This window comes from Euprymna scolopes, chromosome 14, assembly GCF_053919585.1.
Source record: "Euprymna scolopes isolate OS-2025 chromosome 14, ASM5391958v1, whole genome shotgun sequence".
In the NCBI taxonomy this organism is placed as follows: Eukaryota; Metazoa; Mollusca; class Cephalopoda; order Sepiida; family Sepiolidae; genus Euprymna; species Euprymna scolopes.
Genome location: NC_136495.1, coordinates 60,822,186 through 60,842,891, shown reverse-complemented (window position 1 = coordinate 60,842,891; position 20,706 = coordinate 60,822,186). Strand labels below are relative to the sequence as shown.

Here is a 20,706-nt window from a genome sequence, read left to right as displayed (position 1 = left end):
TTACATATAATAATGACTAATAGGCTAGATGTATTAAAGTCGTATGTGGTATCTGGGGTGGCAAACCAACGATACTTTGGTAAAGAGGGGAATTTCTGCAGTCAAATTATTATATAGGAGATATATGCATATATATATATATATATATATATATATATATATATATATATATATATATTTCTTGTTGATTTTTTTAAACGATAATATGGTTAATAGCATCTTCACCTTGAAGATTTTTTTCTTTGGAAAATCACTCTTATTTTATTTGGACGTAGACAAATAATATTTTTATTAATTTTTTTTTTTAAACTGTAATCTACGCATACATGTTTCGAGGTTCTACCTCTCCTCGGCGTAGCTTCACTGTCTCTCTCTAGGAATCGAACCCCAGAACATATGTATTACAGTTCGGTGCATTGACTGTTAAGCTACTAAGTCCTAGATAATTTTACTGTTTATTTTTATCGTTTATAAACTCATGTAGATTTCTTGGTGATTTTTTTAAATGATAAAACGATTTAGTAGTATCTTCACAAATGAAGATTTTTTCCTTAGAAAATAGCCCATATTTTGTTTAGACGTAGACAAATATTATTTTTCTTATTTTTAAAATGTGGATTACTGTTTAGAAAAGAAAATATATATATATTAGCAGACCAAAATATACATAAATATTACATTTGAATTCAAACAGAAAGCAGAATGTTTTTTCTAAATAGTTCACTTCTTGTTAGTACAAAAAAAAAAAATACTCAAGCTGTGATTGAAACCAAAACCTAAAGACAGTGAGTCAAGTACTATAACCATTAGGCCAGCTTGACATGATCTTTAAAAAGTGTTTTCAAACTTACTTATTCTTAATATAATGTGAACGATTTACACAAGTGCAGTCGTGAAACAGTTGGCAAACAGATTAAACTCCGATGACCCACCCCCTACATATCAATTCTTCAATTTTGATCTCTTGGCAGCTCTTTTTTCTGGATAGATGATTAAAATTTTTCCACATGCCTGAATACCTTATATATCAAATTTTAATTCTGTAGATCAAAAATTCGTTGAGTATATAGGTTGAGAAGTGTCCTCACGAACGCATTCTCACTTTTATCGGTACATATTGGCAACAAGTCATTATCGAGGCACATTCGATTAAATACGACAGTTTTCTTTCTTCTTTATTTTTCTGTTGATTTTCTCGATCTGCTAAATAAATAAACTTGAACCAATCAATAAAAACCAAAAAAAATAAAATGTATTACATTTAAAAAGGCACCAGAAAAAAGCCCCTTGAACAACAATAAAATTGCTCCTGACGACGATCAATGATCGAAAGCGCAAGAGGAAAATGGCTGACAAAAAAAAAAAAATCACAACTTTCCAACTGAAATGAGGAAAAATGCTTGACTGATCGAGAAAATCAACAGAGAAATAATGAAGAAATAAAACTCTGTCGTATTTAATCAAACGTGACTTATTTTCACCCCAAACAAGGCACAATGTCACTTTGATGTAGGGGCTACTATCAGGAACATAAGTTGCAGGGATACTATATAGGGAGTTCAGCAGCAAGATGTCTGTTCACATTACACTTGAACTTCTGCATGTCAGTACAGGTGGGGAAGCAGGAACCCAGAAAGAAATTCCAAAGTCTAGCAATTTGGAGGAAGAGACTATTAGCGTAGAAGGCTTTCTTACATCTAGGGATTTCTACTGTGTAGGGGTGGGACTTTGCTGCTTGTTAGGTTTGTTGGGGGTATTTACGTCGAGGGGGTACAAGGGCCTGTAGTTTGTCGGAACATCCACCATTAAAATATATATATATATCTTTTTAAATATCTTTTATCCAAAAATTTAATATATTAAAATCTATCACCAATATATATATGAGAGAGAGTGAGAGAGATTAGTAGTGAGACCTGGTGTTGCCCAGGATGTGTCAAAATAGGGTAAAATGTTGAAAAAAAAAAAATAAATAAATAAATGGAAACATAAGCACAAAGTTTTGATAATTGTCTTTGTTCTTTGAAATTCCATGCAGATTCTCAAGTTCGATAGAAAGATTCTCAAGTTCGACAAGATACACCTGAAGAAGGTCGGAAGTTACATCGACCGAAACATTGTGAATCGTAATACAAATAATACAAATACAAATTATCAATCCTCATCTTAAAACTTCAGAAACAAAACGCCTGTTTTCAAAATATAAAAAACAATTCTGAAAACTTTGCGTTTATATATTTATTTAGTTGCATTCTCTCTCTTTTTTTTTTACTTATTTTGACATAATCAATGTCAGGTACCTCTTCTAGTAGATTAAGAAAAGATTGAATAAAATATAGAGAAATTTGATGAAAAAATACCAAAACAAGATTAATATTTACATGTTGTTTTTGGAATAAAAAAAAATTGGATGAATATCATTTTTTAAATATATTTTTCTGTTAAGATTTCTTTTTCTGCAAAGTTGATCCACTTTTCAAGCTTGGTAATGAAGGTAACAATGATGGGATCTGTATCCTATTCGTAGCCGACCCAACCAAGAAAGGACGAGGAAATGTTTTCGTATCTGATGATAGCCTCTGCCCAGCAGGAGTTATCTGCTCTTTGATGATCGGCTTTTTGGCAGTTAAAACGAAGGCAGAATCACTGTAAAAAAAAAAAAAAAAAAAAAAAAAGAAATACAAATTCAAATGAAGTTCTTTTGAATGCAACTTTTTGTTTTTCTTTTCACAAAGAATTAACAAAATGATTAACTTTTTCCAAACAGATCAACCAAAACACATTTTTTTGCTGTGGTTTCAAAGGATGAATAGACGAAGCACTGGCATTTGTCTAAGTGTCGCCAGGGAAATTGAATGAGAATAGCATGCTTTCATTCCATAGGTTATGGCCGAGTAGAAGTCCTAAGTAATTTCTTGCTAGCAGCAGCCATTGATCTTCACTGGAATTTGAGTGGCAATAAACCTCTTCAAAGGTCCCAGTTCTCTTCGCACTTAGTATTGCCCACATTAAGGACTAAACCTTCAACCTCCAGATGGTGTCACTTTAAACTGAATTTTACTTAGTATTTTATACATTACACCACGGGTCCTTGTAGATTTAAAAAGCAGTTCCAAAATTTCATATGTTATAGTTTTAAATTACCCTTGTCCCCCTGCCCCTCTAGCATTATTTATTCTAAAGACCCCTAACGATAAAAAAATGCCATAGGTTATTCCCCTTGGTCAGAAGAAGCCATTCCGCCATGATAACATTGTAATCCAGAGTGCCCCATTTTGGGGAGCTGGATTTTCCCTCAGATTAAAAACCGACCTTGTGTCTAAATCTTCCCTCGTGGAGAGGCAAATAAATAGGAACATTGTACGAGAACCGCAGCACGTGTATTCTTTGTTAGTTAATAAAACCCATATTAACGGTACACCAGTCTCTTCTCCCCTTTTTCAAATATCTTTTCACTTACTACACCATACAGATTCCCGAGTTCGATAGAAATATTTCTGAGTCTGACAAGATACATCGGTACAATGTTGGAGATTACATCGGCCAAAACATTGTGAGAATAACATTCAAAATGAGAACAGTAATCCAAATGATCCAAATTATCAGCCATCATCTAACAAAAATTCATAAACATAATATTGTTAAGCTAAGTGTCCGACTATAGTCAACGGCGACCCAAAAGCTCCCTTTTCATTAGCTGCTATACCAAGGTGTAGAGGAGGGTGCTATTCTATTCCCAGGATTATTCCACTTGACCTTGATCCTCCCTTTACAATGCTGAGCGTTCAGCCAGGGGGGATCAAGTATCATGTTTAGATTTTGGTATAATTCAACCGAGTTTCCCTGCCCATTAGCAAACACTCTTCCCATTATACCATTATTAAGAAAATGCAAAATAAACTCTTGCAAATGGATGCATTTTGTGAGTGATAGAGTAGTTTAGCATGCAAGAAGAAATTGAGTAGATATGTTCATTTTGGCTAGCACCGTGTGTATTCACATGTGTGTAAATCAGATAGGCATGTAGATGTGTGTATATATTAGCATCCCTATTTTGCCAATGAGACCGTATATGTACAAACTTGAGTGTTAGAGTCTGGTTAGCAGTGTGTGTATATGCTGCTGCTATGTTTAGTAGTTTGTGTGCGCTACTTGCTGAGGGCCTTTTGCTCCAAGATACCTAGGAAGAATGTGTTGTACCCATGGGCGTTATCTGTGAAAATAAAAACATGAAAGAAAAAGGAAAATACTGTTTGGGTTTTTATAGTACACATCAAATTTCGGGACTGAATATTCTTTGAGTGAAAAAAACTGCTGATTTGAGCTTTTTATCAAATGGAGAATTGATAAATAAAACATTTACTTTTGCTGCTGCTTCTAGCAACCTAAATTATCTCCAGCACAAAACATGATGTAGAATATGCTGTTTCTCTTGTACTAAATATTCATAAATAACATTTTAAGTTTAATTTAGGCAGTTTCAATAATTGCACACTACAAAAATGTAGATAAGAAAAAATAATTTTTTTTAATCTATATATTATTTTGTGTGTCAATCTTACATATTTCTTTTCCTGTCTTTTAATAATTGTTGTGTGCTTCCATTTCTTCTAATAAATAATTTTACCAAGAATTCTTCATAAGTTTTGGTTTTGGTTTCGATTATAGTTGAAGGAATTGAAGTTATTTATTTATTTATCTATCTATTGATATATCTATAAAAATGAACGTATCTGTGTGTGTCTGTGTACATTTCCCTATGCAATTTTAAGTCTACAGACTCAAAATTTGATATACAGTGTACTGAGATTTGGGAAAATCTTTGTAATCCGTTTTCGGCCAGAAATTTGGCTGTTAAGGGGTCAAAGTTTAACGATTTGACCTTTGAGAACTCTACCAAACTCCTCCGACAATTTTGGGTCTAAACACTTGAAATTTTAGATATAGGTTCTAACTTAATAACTTGATTTGAGCCGAAAACAATAAATGTTAAGGGGGCATAATAGGGGTCAAAGTAAAAAAAAAAAATTGATCTTTGCAGTCTCTACCAAATTACTCAGACAATTTCTGGTCTAAACATTTGAAATTTTACATAAAGAGTATTCAGAAATACAGCAAGCTTTTTAATCAATTTGGGTCGAAAATTTTTAGTTACCAATATATAAATGTATGTATGTATGTTTGCATGTCTGCCTAAAACTTTTGACAGAGGCGACAGATTTTTACAAGATCAGTATTGTTTTGAAGTTCAACCTTTAAGACGACAAATATCGAAAATTTGGCTAGAAATATTAATATCTTTACCTTCAACTGGGCACTTTTCTACCGGGGGTTTGCTTTTTCCACCAATATTTTTGAAAGTCATCCTCTCCTTTCAATTATTTAGCCTTAATTTTAACCTATGTCACTTACGGTTTGGCAGTGGTCGTAACAGCAAAGACGTCAGGTTTTTTTCCTGTTCTTTTCCTCGTTCGCAGTACGGGCTCGAGCCTGCTTTCCTACTACCACTTTTTTTTTATTCTTTTTGCTCACCATACACATCCAAACACCCGGGCAACGCCGGGCTGAAATGCTAGTCTATATATCTATAAAAGTGAATGTGTCTGTGTTTGTGTCTGTGTGTGTGTCTGTGTACATTTCCCTACGCAATAACTCTGTCAATTTTAAGTCTACAGACTCGAAATTTGCTATACACGGTACTGAGATTTGGGAAAATCTTTGTAATCTGTTTTCAGACAGAAATTTGGCTGTTAAGGGGTCAAAGTTCAACAATTTGACCTTTGAGAACTCTACCAAACTCCTCCGACAATTTTGGGTCTAAACACTTGAAATTTTAGATATAGGCTCGTTGGACATGGATCTACCTTAATAACTTGATTTGAGCCGAAAACAATAAATGTTAAGGGGGCATAATAGGGGTCAAAGTTAAAAAAATTGACCGTTTCTTTTTTTTGCTCAACATACACCTCCAAACACCCAGGAAACGCCGGGCTGAAATGCTAGTATCTATAAAAGTGAAAGTGCGTGTATGCATGTGTGTGTGTGTGTGTGTGTGTGTGTGTGTGTGTGTGTGTGTGTGTGTGTGTGTGTGTGTGTGTGTGTGTGTGTGTGTGTATATTTCCCTACGCAATAACTGTGTCAATTTTCAGTCTACAAACTCAAAATTTGATACACAGGGTCCTGAGATTTGAGAAAATCTTTGTAATCTGTTTTCGGCCAGAAATTTGGCTGTTAAGGAGTAAAAGTTTAACGATTTGACCTTTGAGAACTCTACCAAATTCCTCCGACAATTTTGGGTCTAAACATTTGAAATTTTAGATATAGGTTCCTTGGACATGGATCTAACTTAATAACTTGATTTGAGCCCAAAACAATAAATGTTAAGGGGGCATAATAGTGATCAAAGTTTTAAAAATGTGACTTTTGCGGTCTCTACCAAATTACTCAGACAATTTTTGGTCTAAACATTTGAAATTTTACATAAAGGGTATTCAGAGATAGGGCAAGCTTTTTGATCAGTTTGCATCGAGAATTTTCAGTTACCAATATATAAATGTATGTATGTATGTTTGCATGACTGCCTAAAACTTTTGACAGAGGCAATGGATTTTTACAAGATCAGTATCATTTTGAAGTTCGACCTTTCAGACGACAAATATCGAAAAATTGGCTAAAAACATTAATATCTTCACCTTCAACTGGGCACTTTCAACTTGGGGTCGCTTTTTTCGCCGATATTTTCGAAAGTCATCCTCTCCTTTCGATTGTCTAGCCTTAATTTAAACCTATGTCACTTCCGGTTTCGCGGTGATCGGAACAGCACAAACTCAGGTTTTTTTCCTGTTCTTTTGTTCCTTTGCGATACGGGTTCGAGCCTGCCTTCCTACTACCACTTTTTTTTTTTTTAACGCAACATACACCTCCAAATACCCGGGCAACGTCGGGCTGAAATGCGAGTATATATATATTTTCTTCATAAGTTTTGGTTTCAGTTTCGATTATAGCTAAAGGAACTCAAGTTATAGCTATATATATATATATATATTTTTTTTTTTTTTCTCCATAAGTTTTTGTTTTGATTCAAGCTGATGCATTCAAGTCGTATGGATATATTTTTTTTATTTTTAAAATCACAACTTTATCTATAAATATAAAAGCGAAAATGTATGTATATATGTATGTGTGTTCGCTTTTTCTGTATGTCTACAAAAGGCTTTTTTCAGAGAAGCGGTCGCTCGCTTCACAACATTTTAAAAATTTTTATATCACATATAAATCGTAATATCTCAGAGTTAACAACGAAGCTCGCCTGTCTATTTAATTTGCTCGATTTCAGGAAGATAAATATTCAACATTTAGTTAGTCTTTTTCCTATAACATCTTGGGAAAATACTATTCTGCAGTCAAACTTGACCTCATTAACTCATTAAAACGGGAACCTGCCAAATCCAAGTAATTAAATAAATTCAAACATGTTTCCGTTAGCATATCGCAGTGGGGCAATGGTTAACGTCGCACGTTTTTTTTTTTTCACACTTTAATTTACAACTTTGCCTCAAGGGTTCGGATTCGATCCTCATACTTACTTTTTTTTTTAACCATACCCCCCACCCACCCACCGCCGGAGTTTCCACACACACCTCTAAACACCCGGGCAACGCCGGGTACCCCTCGCTAGTCTATAATATAGATCTGACCAGTCTGTTTAAATGTATGTACGCATGTATGTATGTCAGCCTAAAATTTTTGACAGAGGTGAAGGATTTTCACAAGAACGGTATTGTTTTGAAGCACAACCCTTCGGATGACAAATATCGAAAAATTGGCTAAAAACATTAATTCCTTCACTCTCTTTTTTTGCTGATATTTTTGAAAAGTCATCCCCTTATTTCGATTGACTAGCCTTAATTTAAACATTCATCATTTCTGGTTTGGCGATGGGCGCAACAGCAAAGATGTTACATTTTTTCATGTTTTCTCTCCTTCGCGGTATGGGTTCGAGCCTGTCTACTACCACTTTTTTTTTTTTTGCTCAACACACACCTCTAAGCACCCGGGCAACGCCGGGCACCCAGGCTAGTCTAATAAATAAAATGCAAAATAGGCACAACCGTTTGTGTATGTCTACGAAGGGCTTTTGCATCAGGGTTCTCGCGTCGGTTAGATTCCAGAAGTTTTCTTAAATTTACTAGATCATAGTATCTTAGATTCCCAAACGGACACGGTTTATTTCATTTTTTTGATCGAGTTTTAAAAAATTCCCACCGTCTCCTCATGTCGGCTGTTTGTTTCTCTTTTTTATATAAATAAAGTGAAATTATTCAAACGCAAACGCCTGGCCTTCTGGCCAGATAGTATCTGCTCTGTAATTGCTCCTTGGTTAATGTAGGGGAACAACAATTATTATTTATTTGCATACTGCCACAGTGACCCTTTTTTGGGAGAGCTGGTTTTACCCCACATTTGAACGCTTTACATTTCCAGTCGTGTCATAGAGTAGGGGTAAGACGTCAGATTTTCTTTCACTTTCTTTTCTGCTTTCGCGTCACAGGTTCTTTTTTTTTTTTACAACTCCAAACACGCGGACAACGCCGGGCATCCAGGCTAGTAATATATAAGAATCGATAGAAAATTGACTCTATAAACTATACAAAATCTGCAAAAATTAAAATATCATATTTAAATGTATCTTACGACCGAGGTACGTCAGGCGTCCTGATTAGAGAAATACTTTTGCAGTTTAAACAAAAGAGCTACAATAATATCAAGGTATCTCCATTTATGCTGAACATCCACCGAATGCCAACATCAATATATTACATATGAAAAAGTCTGTTTTGGAATTTCCACAGGTCCCGCTAGTTCGAATTATTAGATGATTTTCAGTGAAAATTGCATATTAAAATATCAAGTAAAAAATTCAAAACATCGATTATTTTTTTTTAATTCAAATTGTTTTTAGTGTGGGATCATGTATCAATTTTAATTAAACTTAAAACGTTGTTTATGACCTTTTGGTACAAAAGAAGCAGTCTATTTTAATTTAAAAATAAAATCGATTTTTATTTTTGTTAGATGGTCAAAGAGAGATAACTCATAAATGAATAAATGCAGAGTTATCTCCCTTCCATCGAAAGTCATTAGGAGACAAAAGGAGAGACGCTGGACAATATGGCCGCTGCCAAATATCGTTTACTCTTCCGTCCGTTATAAACATTTCCATTTATTCTATATGTTCAAATAAATAATGTATTTCAAATGCATTCGATGTTCAAGGGTTATTCATACCATTTCCAGTATGCAAATACAACTTAACCCCATACACATCAATTTTTTTTTAATTATTCCGTTTCTACTTGATATTTAATATGAAATTTTCATTGAAAACCATCAAATAAGTACGAGAGTTTGATTAACCTTGTGTATACATATTACCGCTATGTTTAGTAGTTCATGTGTGTGCTACTTGCAGAAGACTTTTTGCGCCAAGGAACCTAGACAGCATGTCTTGTACTCATGAGGAGAAAGAGAAATACTGTGTTGGAGTTTTTATAGTACATGTTAAATTTCGGGACTGAATATTCTTGCATTGAAAGAAACTGCTAATTTCAGGCTTTGTTGAATTGAGAGTTGATACATAAAAAACATTCACTGTTGCTGCTATTTCTAGCAACCAAAATCATCTCAGACAGAAAACATAATGTGATATATTTTACATCTCTGTCTATTGAACACAAACAAATAAATTAAAAAGAATTACCTTCGATTAGGCAGCATTGATTGAGGCTTCAGCATTTTTGAACGGCAAGCAAGCGGAGGTGACATTGGTGGTCTTGAAGGTGGGAAAGGTTCCAGATTTCTTGCCTGGTCATCCATTTCAGCATTCACTAATTCACCGTCATCATATTCGTAAGATGTCTCTTTGATTTTGCAAGCTTCATTTAGTTTCTCCGACTCACGGCCATGGGCTTTTGTATTTGATAAAGTTGAAATTGTTTCTTCACACAAAAAGATATCGTCCTCATCATCCAGATCCTGTTCCTCATCAGATTCCTCAACATATTCTCCTGGATCAATTTTCAATACTTGTGGCGCCCATGAATCCGCAATCTCTTTCAAACGTCTTTCAAAATAAAATAAAAAATTAAAAAATATTGAAAGAATTGAATTAATCCGTGAACTTGTTAAATAATAATCTACAAACATTAACTCAAGTTTAAATCAGTTGAATCGATATTATATTTCTCTTTGTCTTTCTGTCTGTCTCTCCATTCCACTTTTTCTCAGAAATTACTGGGGCAATTGATGATGAAATCTTATATGGATCTTTGTTATGATAAGGCACAGCAAACTAAATATTAGGGTATCCAATCGATACACAGTTAGGGATTAATAGAGATTAATAGGGATCAATCACCACAATACAACATTTACTCTAGAAGTTGTCTCAAAAACTACTAAGCTGATCTGGCTGAAATTTTGTATAGTCATTTGTTATGATGAGCCACAATGAATGGTATCCGTTCGATGTGTAGTTATGGATTAATAGGGATTAGTCACCACACTTCTAAATTTATTCCAGAAGTTTTCTTGGAAACTACTGGATTATCTGGCTGAAATTTTTTATGGATATTTTGTAGTGATAAGGTGTAACTAACTAAATATTATAGTATCCACACAATGTACAGTTAGGGATTAATGTGGATTAATAGTGATTAGTATTTAATTCAAAAATGAGTAGAAATTTAACCATATTCAACCATCAATTTATCATAAAGCACTAATTTTAAGTAAATGGGATATAACTTTTGCCTGTTTTTAACAGTAACAAAACATCAAAAAGCGCAGAACAGAAAAACCTTCTTAAAGTGTAACTACAAATAATTATTGATCCCTATAATGTGAGCTTCTTTTTTAACATTGGAGTCTGACTTGTTGTTTCTGCTCTAGTAATCACTTCAAAAATCTTCCGGGTTATTCTGACATGACCTTTAAACACAATCTTCAAGATTACCATGGACATGGAATCAGCGCATATATCAGGAACAATTTTATGTGTGGTAGGGATCTCTCAATTCCAAAGCCACATAAAGTCAAGGTCATTGTTGAGGTGGCCTATTGGCTGAGGTATGGTCTTAGTTCTGTGCAGTTTTAGGAGGTCCACTCTCCAAGGTATTGCCTTCTCAACCTTTGAAGAGGGAGTTAGTTTATTGCTACCACCTGAGGTGCCTTTACCGGGTAACGCCTCTAAGGGCTACCCAGGTATATTTTGCAGGCCAAACTGATCTTTCTCTAGAGCCTGACTTTTTAAATCCCACTTTCCCAACACATTTTCCTGCTGTAGGAGGGAGATAAAGATAGGTTTCTCATTTGAAATGTCCCTAAGTTGCCCATTATGTGTTTCCATACTGCACTGTGTCATAGGACCTTTTTCATCTTTGCCCTTTATTCATAACTAACCTGGGTGCCCGGCATTGCCCGGGTGTTTGGAGATGTGTGCTGAGCAAAAAAAAAAGTGGTAGTAGGTAGGCAGGCTTGAACCCATACCACGAAGGAGAAAAAGAATGTGAAAAAAAAAAAAAAACATGAAGTCTTTACCATTGCGTCCATCACCAAACCAGAAATGGTGAAGGTTTAAATTAAGGCTAGTAAATCGAAAAGAAGGGATGATTTTCGAAAATATTGTTGAAAAAAGCGACCCCTCCTTGTAGTAAAGTGCCCAGTAAAGTAATTAATGTTTTAGCTAATTTTTCGATATTTGTCATCTGAAGGTTAGAGCTTCAAAACGATACTGATCTCGTGAAAATCCGTCGCGTTTCAATTGCCCTTGTAGCATTATCTTCTTTCTTTTTAATACATTTGCACATACATATCAGATCTATATTATTTCCTTTTTTCGCGATGACAATTTAAGGAAAAACTTGTAACTTATATATAAAGCCGAAACTTTCAATCAAAAAGAAACTCCAATATGTATGCAGTTGCGATGACAAATACTTTGTTTGAGAGCACAGATAAGCATAATCTGCTTATGAGCAGATTTCCGTCATCTTTTGTTATGTTTTTCAGATAATATAAGGATATGATTAAAGAAAATTAGAAGGTTCTACTTATAGACACTGGCAATAGGAACTGACCAATCAAATGGAGCCACATTCTACTAGCAACCAATCAGAAAGTGGAATCATTCCATAAAAATATTGAATCTCTTAGAATTCCTGCACATAATTTTTCGTGTCCACACGAGAAAGATCTTTGCTTTTTTGTCTGCAAACTTTTAAATTTCAAGACTTATACAGATCAGCTACCCACCGAAAACTCTTTTTCATCTCCAGGATGTATACAGATTAGTTACCCACTGAAAACTCTACTGAAATTAAACATGGCTTTCAATTCAAAATTAATCTATGTATATAAAAATTGCGATTAAAATATCACAACTTTTTATCACAAGAGTGGTTGAAATGGATATTTCTTTGACTTTGCGTTCATAATGAGTGATAATGGCATATTTTTATAACTAAATTATCCAAATAAATTATTTATTCGAAAATTCATCATTTACTGATATTTTATTGTGCCAAACATCCTCATGCAAAGCTGGCTACCACTATTATTGGTCTTCGGGCCAAGATCAAAGTGTAGTATCTGTTCCGGCAGATACTGCAAGCTATGACTAGCTATGACTAGCAAAGACCAGATGTGGGGGCAACCCCACATGTCTGACCTTTAACCAGCTCCCATTTCCCACCTCTCGGGAGCTGGTCCCCTTTTCCCCTTCCCCCTCCCTTCACTCCTCACATTAAAAATCGGCCTTGTGCCTAATTTGCTCAGTGGGGGAGCAAATAAATACCATCTGTTCCAGCAGATACTGCAAACAAAAACCATATGTGGGGGCAACCCCACATATAAGTTATAGGTCAATGTAGGGGAAACCCTTCATACCAATTATCACTATCCAGCTCCCCTACTCACCGGGGAGTTGGTCCCCATTTCCCCTAAACTCCTCACATTAAAAATTGGCCTTGTGCTTAATTTGCTTGGTGGGGAAGCAAATAAATACCCTATTAGTGTATCATAATCAAGTTATTCAAAATTTTAATACATTTCAATTAAGTCACATAATAAAAATCTGATCTTAAGAAACAATCATGTCATCATTGTAATAATGTTGTTTTATCAGGGTGTAGTAAATTGTAATAGAGACATTGTTATATGATTAAAGATTTATATATATATATATATATATATATATATATATATATATATATATATATATATATATATATAAGAGACGATGCATGTGTTGTTTAATCAATGTCCAAGCGTCCAAGACCAATTTTCCTCATTCCTACGTCAATGAGTTACAGTTATTTCACGTATGCAAATAGTTCCATGATATAACTATGTCCTCCTTACCAGATAAAAAAGAAAACATTATTCAGATAATTATAATGCACAGTTCATCTTTATTCATGCAACAATGTTCATAAATTAATTATTTGGATGAAATTGAAAACTTTTATGCAAATTTCTGATTGAATTATGATGATCAATTTTAGTGTTCTGCAGATAGTGTGTCTCAAGGTGATGCATCATGTCATGACACTTGAATCGTTCATTTTCTAAATCGATGAATTATATGCGCAGGAACTAATGGTCTCTGTCTTCTTCAGATTAAGATAAAATGCATATTTTTTTCGCCAGAGGATCTTATTAAAGGATTAATATTTAATATCTTATTAAAGGATTAATGTTTAATCGGTCTAATATCAGGATGAAGAAAGCCGTTTGTTAGTGTTAGCTGTGTCTGTAGTATCTGACTGGAATTGAATATTGAATAAAAAAAATAGAGTCAACATCTTCTATGGGAAATGCCAACATCTCCACAAAAGTATAAATCAACTTTATTCAAAGGGAACACTAGAATGTAAAGAAAGTTGTTTGGTAAGCTGGCTTCTGTAAAAAAACAGAATGCTGTATCCTGGAGTTCCATCTCATCTAGCCGCTTCTGGTGAAGGACAAGAATAGGATAGGATGTTTTACCGTGACAAAATATAGCAAGGAACTGAATGATCTGGGCAGGAATGGGAGTTGCGAATACAAACTTAGAGCTAAACTAGTTTAAGCCTAGTAAAATAATTATATATTTCGTGTGAACAGGAGGGGGAGTGGAGTAGGAGGAGGGAAGGAGGAGGATATGTCGAAGACAAATGTGCATTATCCTTTTTATGAAATATGAAAAAGTTGCTTCATTCACTTACTTTTCATGTTGTACTTTCCACTGTTGTAATTGTTCTAGAACTTCTGTCAGATCTTGATCAGCAGTTGGAACTGGGCCATACGTGTGTTCAGGTGTGAAACTAAACTGTTTAATAAGAAAACTATTTAAATAAGAAAAGATGTTTAAATAAAAACAAACTATTTTGATAAGAAAAAATGTTTTAATACAAAAATGTTCGAATAAGAAAAACTGTTTTGATAAAAAAATGTTTAAATAAGAAAAACTGTTTTCATACAAAAAATCTTTCAATAAGAAAACTGTTTTCATAAGAAAAACTGTTTAAAAAGAAAGAATAAATAAAAGAAACCTTTTTACCCTGATTGTAAAGAGAAGTTTTGTAAGGTTGAGGAACTAAACGGAACTTCTATGATTAAAGTTTCTTTCCAAAACTAGCTGCTTATTGAACACAATTACTTCCCAGCTGACTACAAGATGGTCATTTTCAAGTTCAATATAAACAAATTTAAGTTGAGTCATCTTCTTAAATACTAAAATTCTGTACAGTTTTAATCATCGTTGCCAATCTTCACCATGTAGTCTCACTGACCACCTGACAAACCAACACATTAACCCTTAACCTCAAGTGGCCTTTGGGCCTAGATAGGCAGTGACCCATTAGTACATTAAAATATTTGGCTGAAAACACTATCAATAATTTCCTCCACTCTTTATCTGTGCCTAAACCTAAACGTAGATTCCATGAACAAAGGTTCTTACTTAAAACTGCACACCTGTGGAACTCTCTTCCGTTTACCTGCTTTCCATACAATAAGTAATCCAATTTTACCAAACGTACAATTCTAATGATTACTATGATATTGTCCTTTTGACCACTGTACACTCTTTAACCCTTATCCTCGAGTGGCCTCTGGGCCTTGATAAGTGGTGATTCCCTTGTGAAAAAAAAAAAATGAAGTTACTATGAAAAGATATTAATAAATAACTCAATCTGCAATAAGTGAAGCTCCTTGCAAACGAGAAATCATGCAACAAAAAACATTAACCAAATAAACTAAATATCCATATATTAATGTGATAACAGTTGTTATTTTGTATATTACGCTTACATCTTTTTTCTTCTGAATGACTGACGTTTAATTGTTATGATCTTCCATTTTTTGTAATTAATAATTTTACCAATGATTTTTCATAAGTTTTTGTTTTGGTTTCGATTATAGCTGATGGCACTCAAGACATCTATTTTTTTTTATAAATAATTTTACCAAGAATTCTTCATAAGTTTTGGTTTCGATTATAGCTGAAGGAAGTCAAGTTATATATAAATATACATATATTTTTTTTTCTTCATAAGCTTTGATTTCGGTTTCAATCCGAGCTGATGCAGCCAAGTCATTTGGATATACTTTTTATATTTTTAATTACAACTTAATAGTATATAAAAATCGATAAAAATTGACTCTATAATAATATATACGAAATCTGCATAAATTAAAAATCTCATATTTAAGCATACTTTATGACCGGGCTACGTCGGGCGTCCCTGCTAACTTAGATAAATACTTTTGCAGTTTTAACAAAAGAGCTACAATAATATCAGGGCGTCTCCATTTATGCCGAACATCCACAGAATGCCGACATCAATATATTACATGTGAAATAGTCTGCTGTAGAATTTACACAGGTCCTGCTAGGGCGTTTTTAAAAAGTTATCATAAACAAAAGGATTTCAAACCAGGCTCCAAACTGATATTTTTTATGGTGCTAAAAACGAACATGTGACTTTAATCTATTACAATATATTTACAGTATTCATCACACAATCTTTTTCATGTCTTTTCTGATATATATATATATATATATATATATATATATATATATATATATATATATATATTAGTGATGCAACGATTCCAATATTTTTTCCTAGTTCCAATACAAATACTGAGTTTGCATTCTTTATAAATCTCTAAATATTTAACTATAGAGTTACTATTTTTCCTGATTACCATAAAAACACATTAATGTGTATATATTTTTTCGTAAATAATGCAGGGAGGAAAACCAAAGAAATGGGTGTTTACATGTTATTGACAACCGATATGACGACAGACACTAACATTGCTTTTTTTTTTTTTTTTTTACCGAATCCAATACTAAATTCCTGATTCAGATACAATTACTGATTCCGATTTTTAATAAATCTCTAAATATTTAACTGTAGTGTTGTTATTTTTTCTTGATTACTGTAAAATACTAAATGTGCATATATTTTCGCAAACGTAAAAATACACTTGTGAAGGATCTACTATAGATTTTAGTTTTACTGGAAGTTTAAAATCAATAAATATATTTTGATATTTTTTATGGTGCTAAAAACGAACATGTGACTTTAATCTATTACAATATATTTACAGTATACATCACACAATCTTTTTCATGTCTTTTCTGATATATATATATATATATATATATATATATATATATATATATATATATATATATATATATATATATATATATATATATATATTGTCACGGATGGCTATGTCATTTTTCCCTAGTTGTGTTAGCGATAGAATAAATTTTAATATTTGTTTAAACTGAGCAAGGGCCACTGATTCATTTTTTTTTTTATCCTGCTACTAAGTCAGTCTGAAAGGATGAGATCATGCAATCATATCTATTCCCTATTTACTTGCCTCCTCATGGGGCAGAATTGGCCATAGGGTCCAGTTTTTATGTGGGAAATCCAACTCCCCAGAGAGCAGTACTCTGGATGGGAACAAAAGTGGAAATTATCTCAATCATGAAGGATTTCTCCTCCACTAACCAAAAAATAGAAAAAGTGAAGTGTACCATCAGAACAGATACTACATTGTGATCCTGTTCCAAAAGCCAAGGATTCAGCTATCAGGGGTATTTCATCAGCCAAGAAAATGAAAAAAAAAAAGGATTTTGTCAAATTTATTCTTTGATTGAAATGCGAGGCAGAGAAAAAGAAAGCAGGGCGAGCAAAAACTCAGCCTCATTTCTTCACCGCTTGGCCAGCGACCATGACGTTTCCCCATGCGTGAGAAAGACGAAGGAAAAAATCCCGGTCAGATGCGAGCTCGCCCATGTAATGCCTAGCTGCCTGATTTCCCTAAACTGGAATAGTTATCTTGGAAACTGAAACGAATAACAGCAAAGAAACATACACAGAACAACAGATACGTCGTAAACAAAATGTGAAAAAAAAAAAAAAAGACCAGAACAAAAACTGCGAGTTGATGTTTGAACTGTCCTCATCTCTCTATAACAGACTCCTCCCCCCCTCTCAGACTGAAAACCGATTCTTTTGTTTCGTCACATAACTTCCAGTTATGCTATTTTTTCTTCCATTTTCAGGACTTTTGTCCAGCTCATAATAGTTAGGAATATCCCATATCCTGTATTTTGAATGTTTCATTTTCTTTAAATTTTTTTCTTTCCCCACCTGTTAATAAATTTATTTTAAATTGTTTGAATTATGTTGACTGTTATTTCTCATATTTGTTGTGTTCGACCATTTTTTATTCTTCATTCCCGTTTGTCTCATAAAAGTTTTAAGAAAGAAGCTTTGTATAGAAAGAAAACATGTACCTCAATGAGACCGTACATGAGTTATACCCCAATGCGGAGAACTTGTCAGCATGAAATAAATATTTTATTAAAGAAAACCCTTTTAAAAGAATCCCTTCCTCCTTTTGCTTTCATATCCTTTTTCCTTTTTTTTTTTTTTTACCATTGTCACATGTGCGCCCTCTGTATCCCCAAACGGGGGAGGCATATATGACAATATATATATATATATATATATATATATATATATATATATATATATATATATATATATATATATATATATATATATATATATATATATATATATATATATATAACTTCCTCTGGGTGAATTGAGATTAAGAAGGAAAAACACCAGTACAAATATTTGAAAATGTTTCATGTGCAAAGTGTGACGCTGTTCTATTTCAGAAACGGAAAAAGGCGTTAGAAATTCAAAAATGAAAGGGAGCTTGCATTGTTGAAGTGAAGTATTTTTTTAATAACGTCATATAGTAGTTAATGTTTTTAAAAGATATAGACGCAGTTAATATTCTTTCTGGAAAGAATATGTCTGTTAAAATTCCAATATAGGTGTGTAACAAATGAAATGAGTGTGTTTTTATGTAATTTATTGATTGAGATTATTATAGGAGATGTTTGAATGGTGTGAAAAGGTTAACCTGTGTCTACAATAAAATTATGTTCTTTTAATAAAAGTTTACTTATTAATGGCGCTACATTATAGAAACCTCCACATTGTTTAATTGTGCATGAATTTGCGATAAGTGCTGATTCAAGAAGTCTCTGGCGCGATTTATTTTAAATAAATTTAACTATTTTTGCTAGTTTAAAGTCAAAGGTGTAATTATGCTGCAATGAATGAGAGAATAATGCACTTAGAAAATTGCTATTTTTTATATTTCTTTTATGTTCACTGAGCCTTTTTTCCAATTTACGCTGGGTTTCACCAACATATTTATGATAGCAATTTTGGCAAGGAATAGTGTATATACTTCCATTGGAAACTGATTTGTTTTGGAGATGTTTTGTAGTTTTTAATATTTGTCTTATAGTTTGTGATGTGGTTTGTATGATTGGAATTCCTAGTTTGTTTAGTGTGTTGCAAATTATTGTATTATTGGTGTGTGTAGGTAAAAAAAAGGTGTTTGTTTATGAAAGGTCTGGTGTATATGATTTTTGATTATTTATCCTGGAAAATATTTCCATGGATTTTCGCTTAGCATTCAATATGAGATATGTCGGATATTGCAAGATTTTCAAAATGTTTGTGAGGTATTTGAATTCTTCGTCCAGATATTCAGGACTGCAAATTCTGAATGCGCGTAAGGAGAAACCAATACTTGTTTTTATTTTGTTATTATGGTGTTATGGTGTTAACAGCAAATAAAGATCAATTCAGAGTTTGGGGAAATAAGTAAATTTTAGAATTAAATAGAATCCAATATCAAAGGGATGTGCATGTCACTTTTTGGTCCCCGACAAAAGGAGGGTGGACCTGTAAATTCACCCTTGTCCATTCTTCCATTCGTCCGTTCGTCTGTCCACACTTTTCTCAATAACTACGCCTTGGAATTTTTTAAAATTTTGCACAAACATTAAACATATTATGAGTAAAAAGTAACAGCACGGATTTTCAAGGAAAACTCCGGTTGTCTAGCTAGGGGTGCCTTTCAGGTTAAAATGGCTAAAATTGATACTTATGCTTATTAAAAAAAAATTGATGCCTTGGATTTTTATAAAACCTTCTGAAAACTAACCGATTTCTATATAATTTTGTTTATCTATAAATCGCGATATCTCTTGGGTGTACTAACCTACTAACTCAAGAACTCTCATCCATTCTTTCAATGTGGCCATACCATAGAAGTCTACTCTTCTGTACACACCTCCCTATACGGTCCTGATTTAATTTTTCTCTGAACTCATCAGATCATATTCTGTCTTTTACACTCAAATTACACATCCGTCGTATCATTCTCATATTTTTTATTTCTATGCCATTGCACTAACATTGCACTAACATTGCACTAACATTGCACTAACATTGCACTAACATTTGCTCCATCCTGTGCTCCAAGTTAACAAAACTTCTAGATGATAATCTCAATATCAAATTATAAATTAAATGACAAAGGTTGTTCCAAAAGTAAAGCCTCCTATTTTTTTTAACTCAAATAGTTAAAGAGCTACAAAGATGGGAGTGATAGTGATACCATTAAAGCAAGCAACCTTTTGTGTTCCAGAATTTATTTTTCTACATAGTCACCACCATTCTCAATGCACTTTTGCCAGGGATTCAATGATGCATCCTTGTAGATCTGAATATTCACCTGAGGGAAAAGAGGTTTCGGATCTCCTGGAGGCGCAGTTTTCTGTTTACTTCGAGAAAGGAGAGCTCTGGTAGGATTTCCACAAACGACAGAACCATCTGTTAGTTCACTGACCGAGTCTGTTGTTGGGTGCAATTCTGAATAGAAAAAAAAGAAGAATCATAAAGGTTAAATAAGGAATCTCTTTTGAAAAACAAATTTGGGGGTAAGCAAAATTTGACTCTTACTAAAAATGTTTAAAACAAATATTATTTGGAATGTTTATTTTCTTCCCACAGCAGAATGTTGTGACACAAGGATAGGAAAGTGGGTTTTGAAAAATCAATGCCCTAAAGAAATAGCACTCTGGTCTGCAAAAAAAAAAATGCACTTTTTTTTTTTAATATTGTTTTTTCATTGAAAAACAATATTAGTTGCTAAGTTTATCTCTTTTCATCTTTTATGAAAAAGACAAAAAGAAAACTTCCATTTTATTTAGTCTCTTAACCACTTCTCATCTATAATAGGTTTCCCTTATGAAACAAT

At 33.3% G+C, this 20,706-nt stretch overlaps 1 protein-coding gene across 5 annotated transcripts in view; it reads right to left on the bottom strand.

Moving 5' to 3' along the window:
* Positions 1-20,706, bottom strand: part of LOC145293042 (leucine-rich repeat-containing protein 56-like) — a 252,031-nt gene that overhangs the window by 20,202 nt on the left and 211,123 nt on the right. For 4 of the 5 annotated variants that reach the window (XM_080139348.1, XM_080139349.1, XM_080139347.1 and 1 more), the window contains 4 exons: positions 20,182-20,318; positions 14,265-14,368; positions 9,761-10,123; positions 1,978-2,646 (listed from right to left, as the gene is read on the bottom strand). In XM_080139348.1, coding sequence (XP_079995474.1) covers positions 2,442-2,646; positions 9,761-10,123; positions 14,265-14,368; positions 20,182-20,318 — 809 coding nt within the window. In that variant the 3' untranslated portion in view covers positions 1,978-2,441. Of the gene's footprint in view, positions 1-1,977; positions 2,647-9,760; positions 10,124-14,264; positions 14,369-20,181; positions 20,319-20,706 lie in introns of those variants that run through there. The other variant, XR_013869644.1, reaches the window with a different exon arrangement.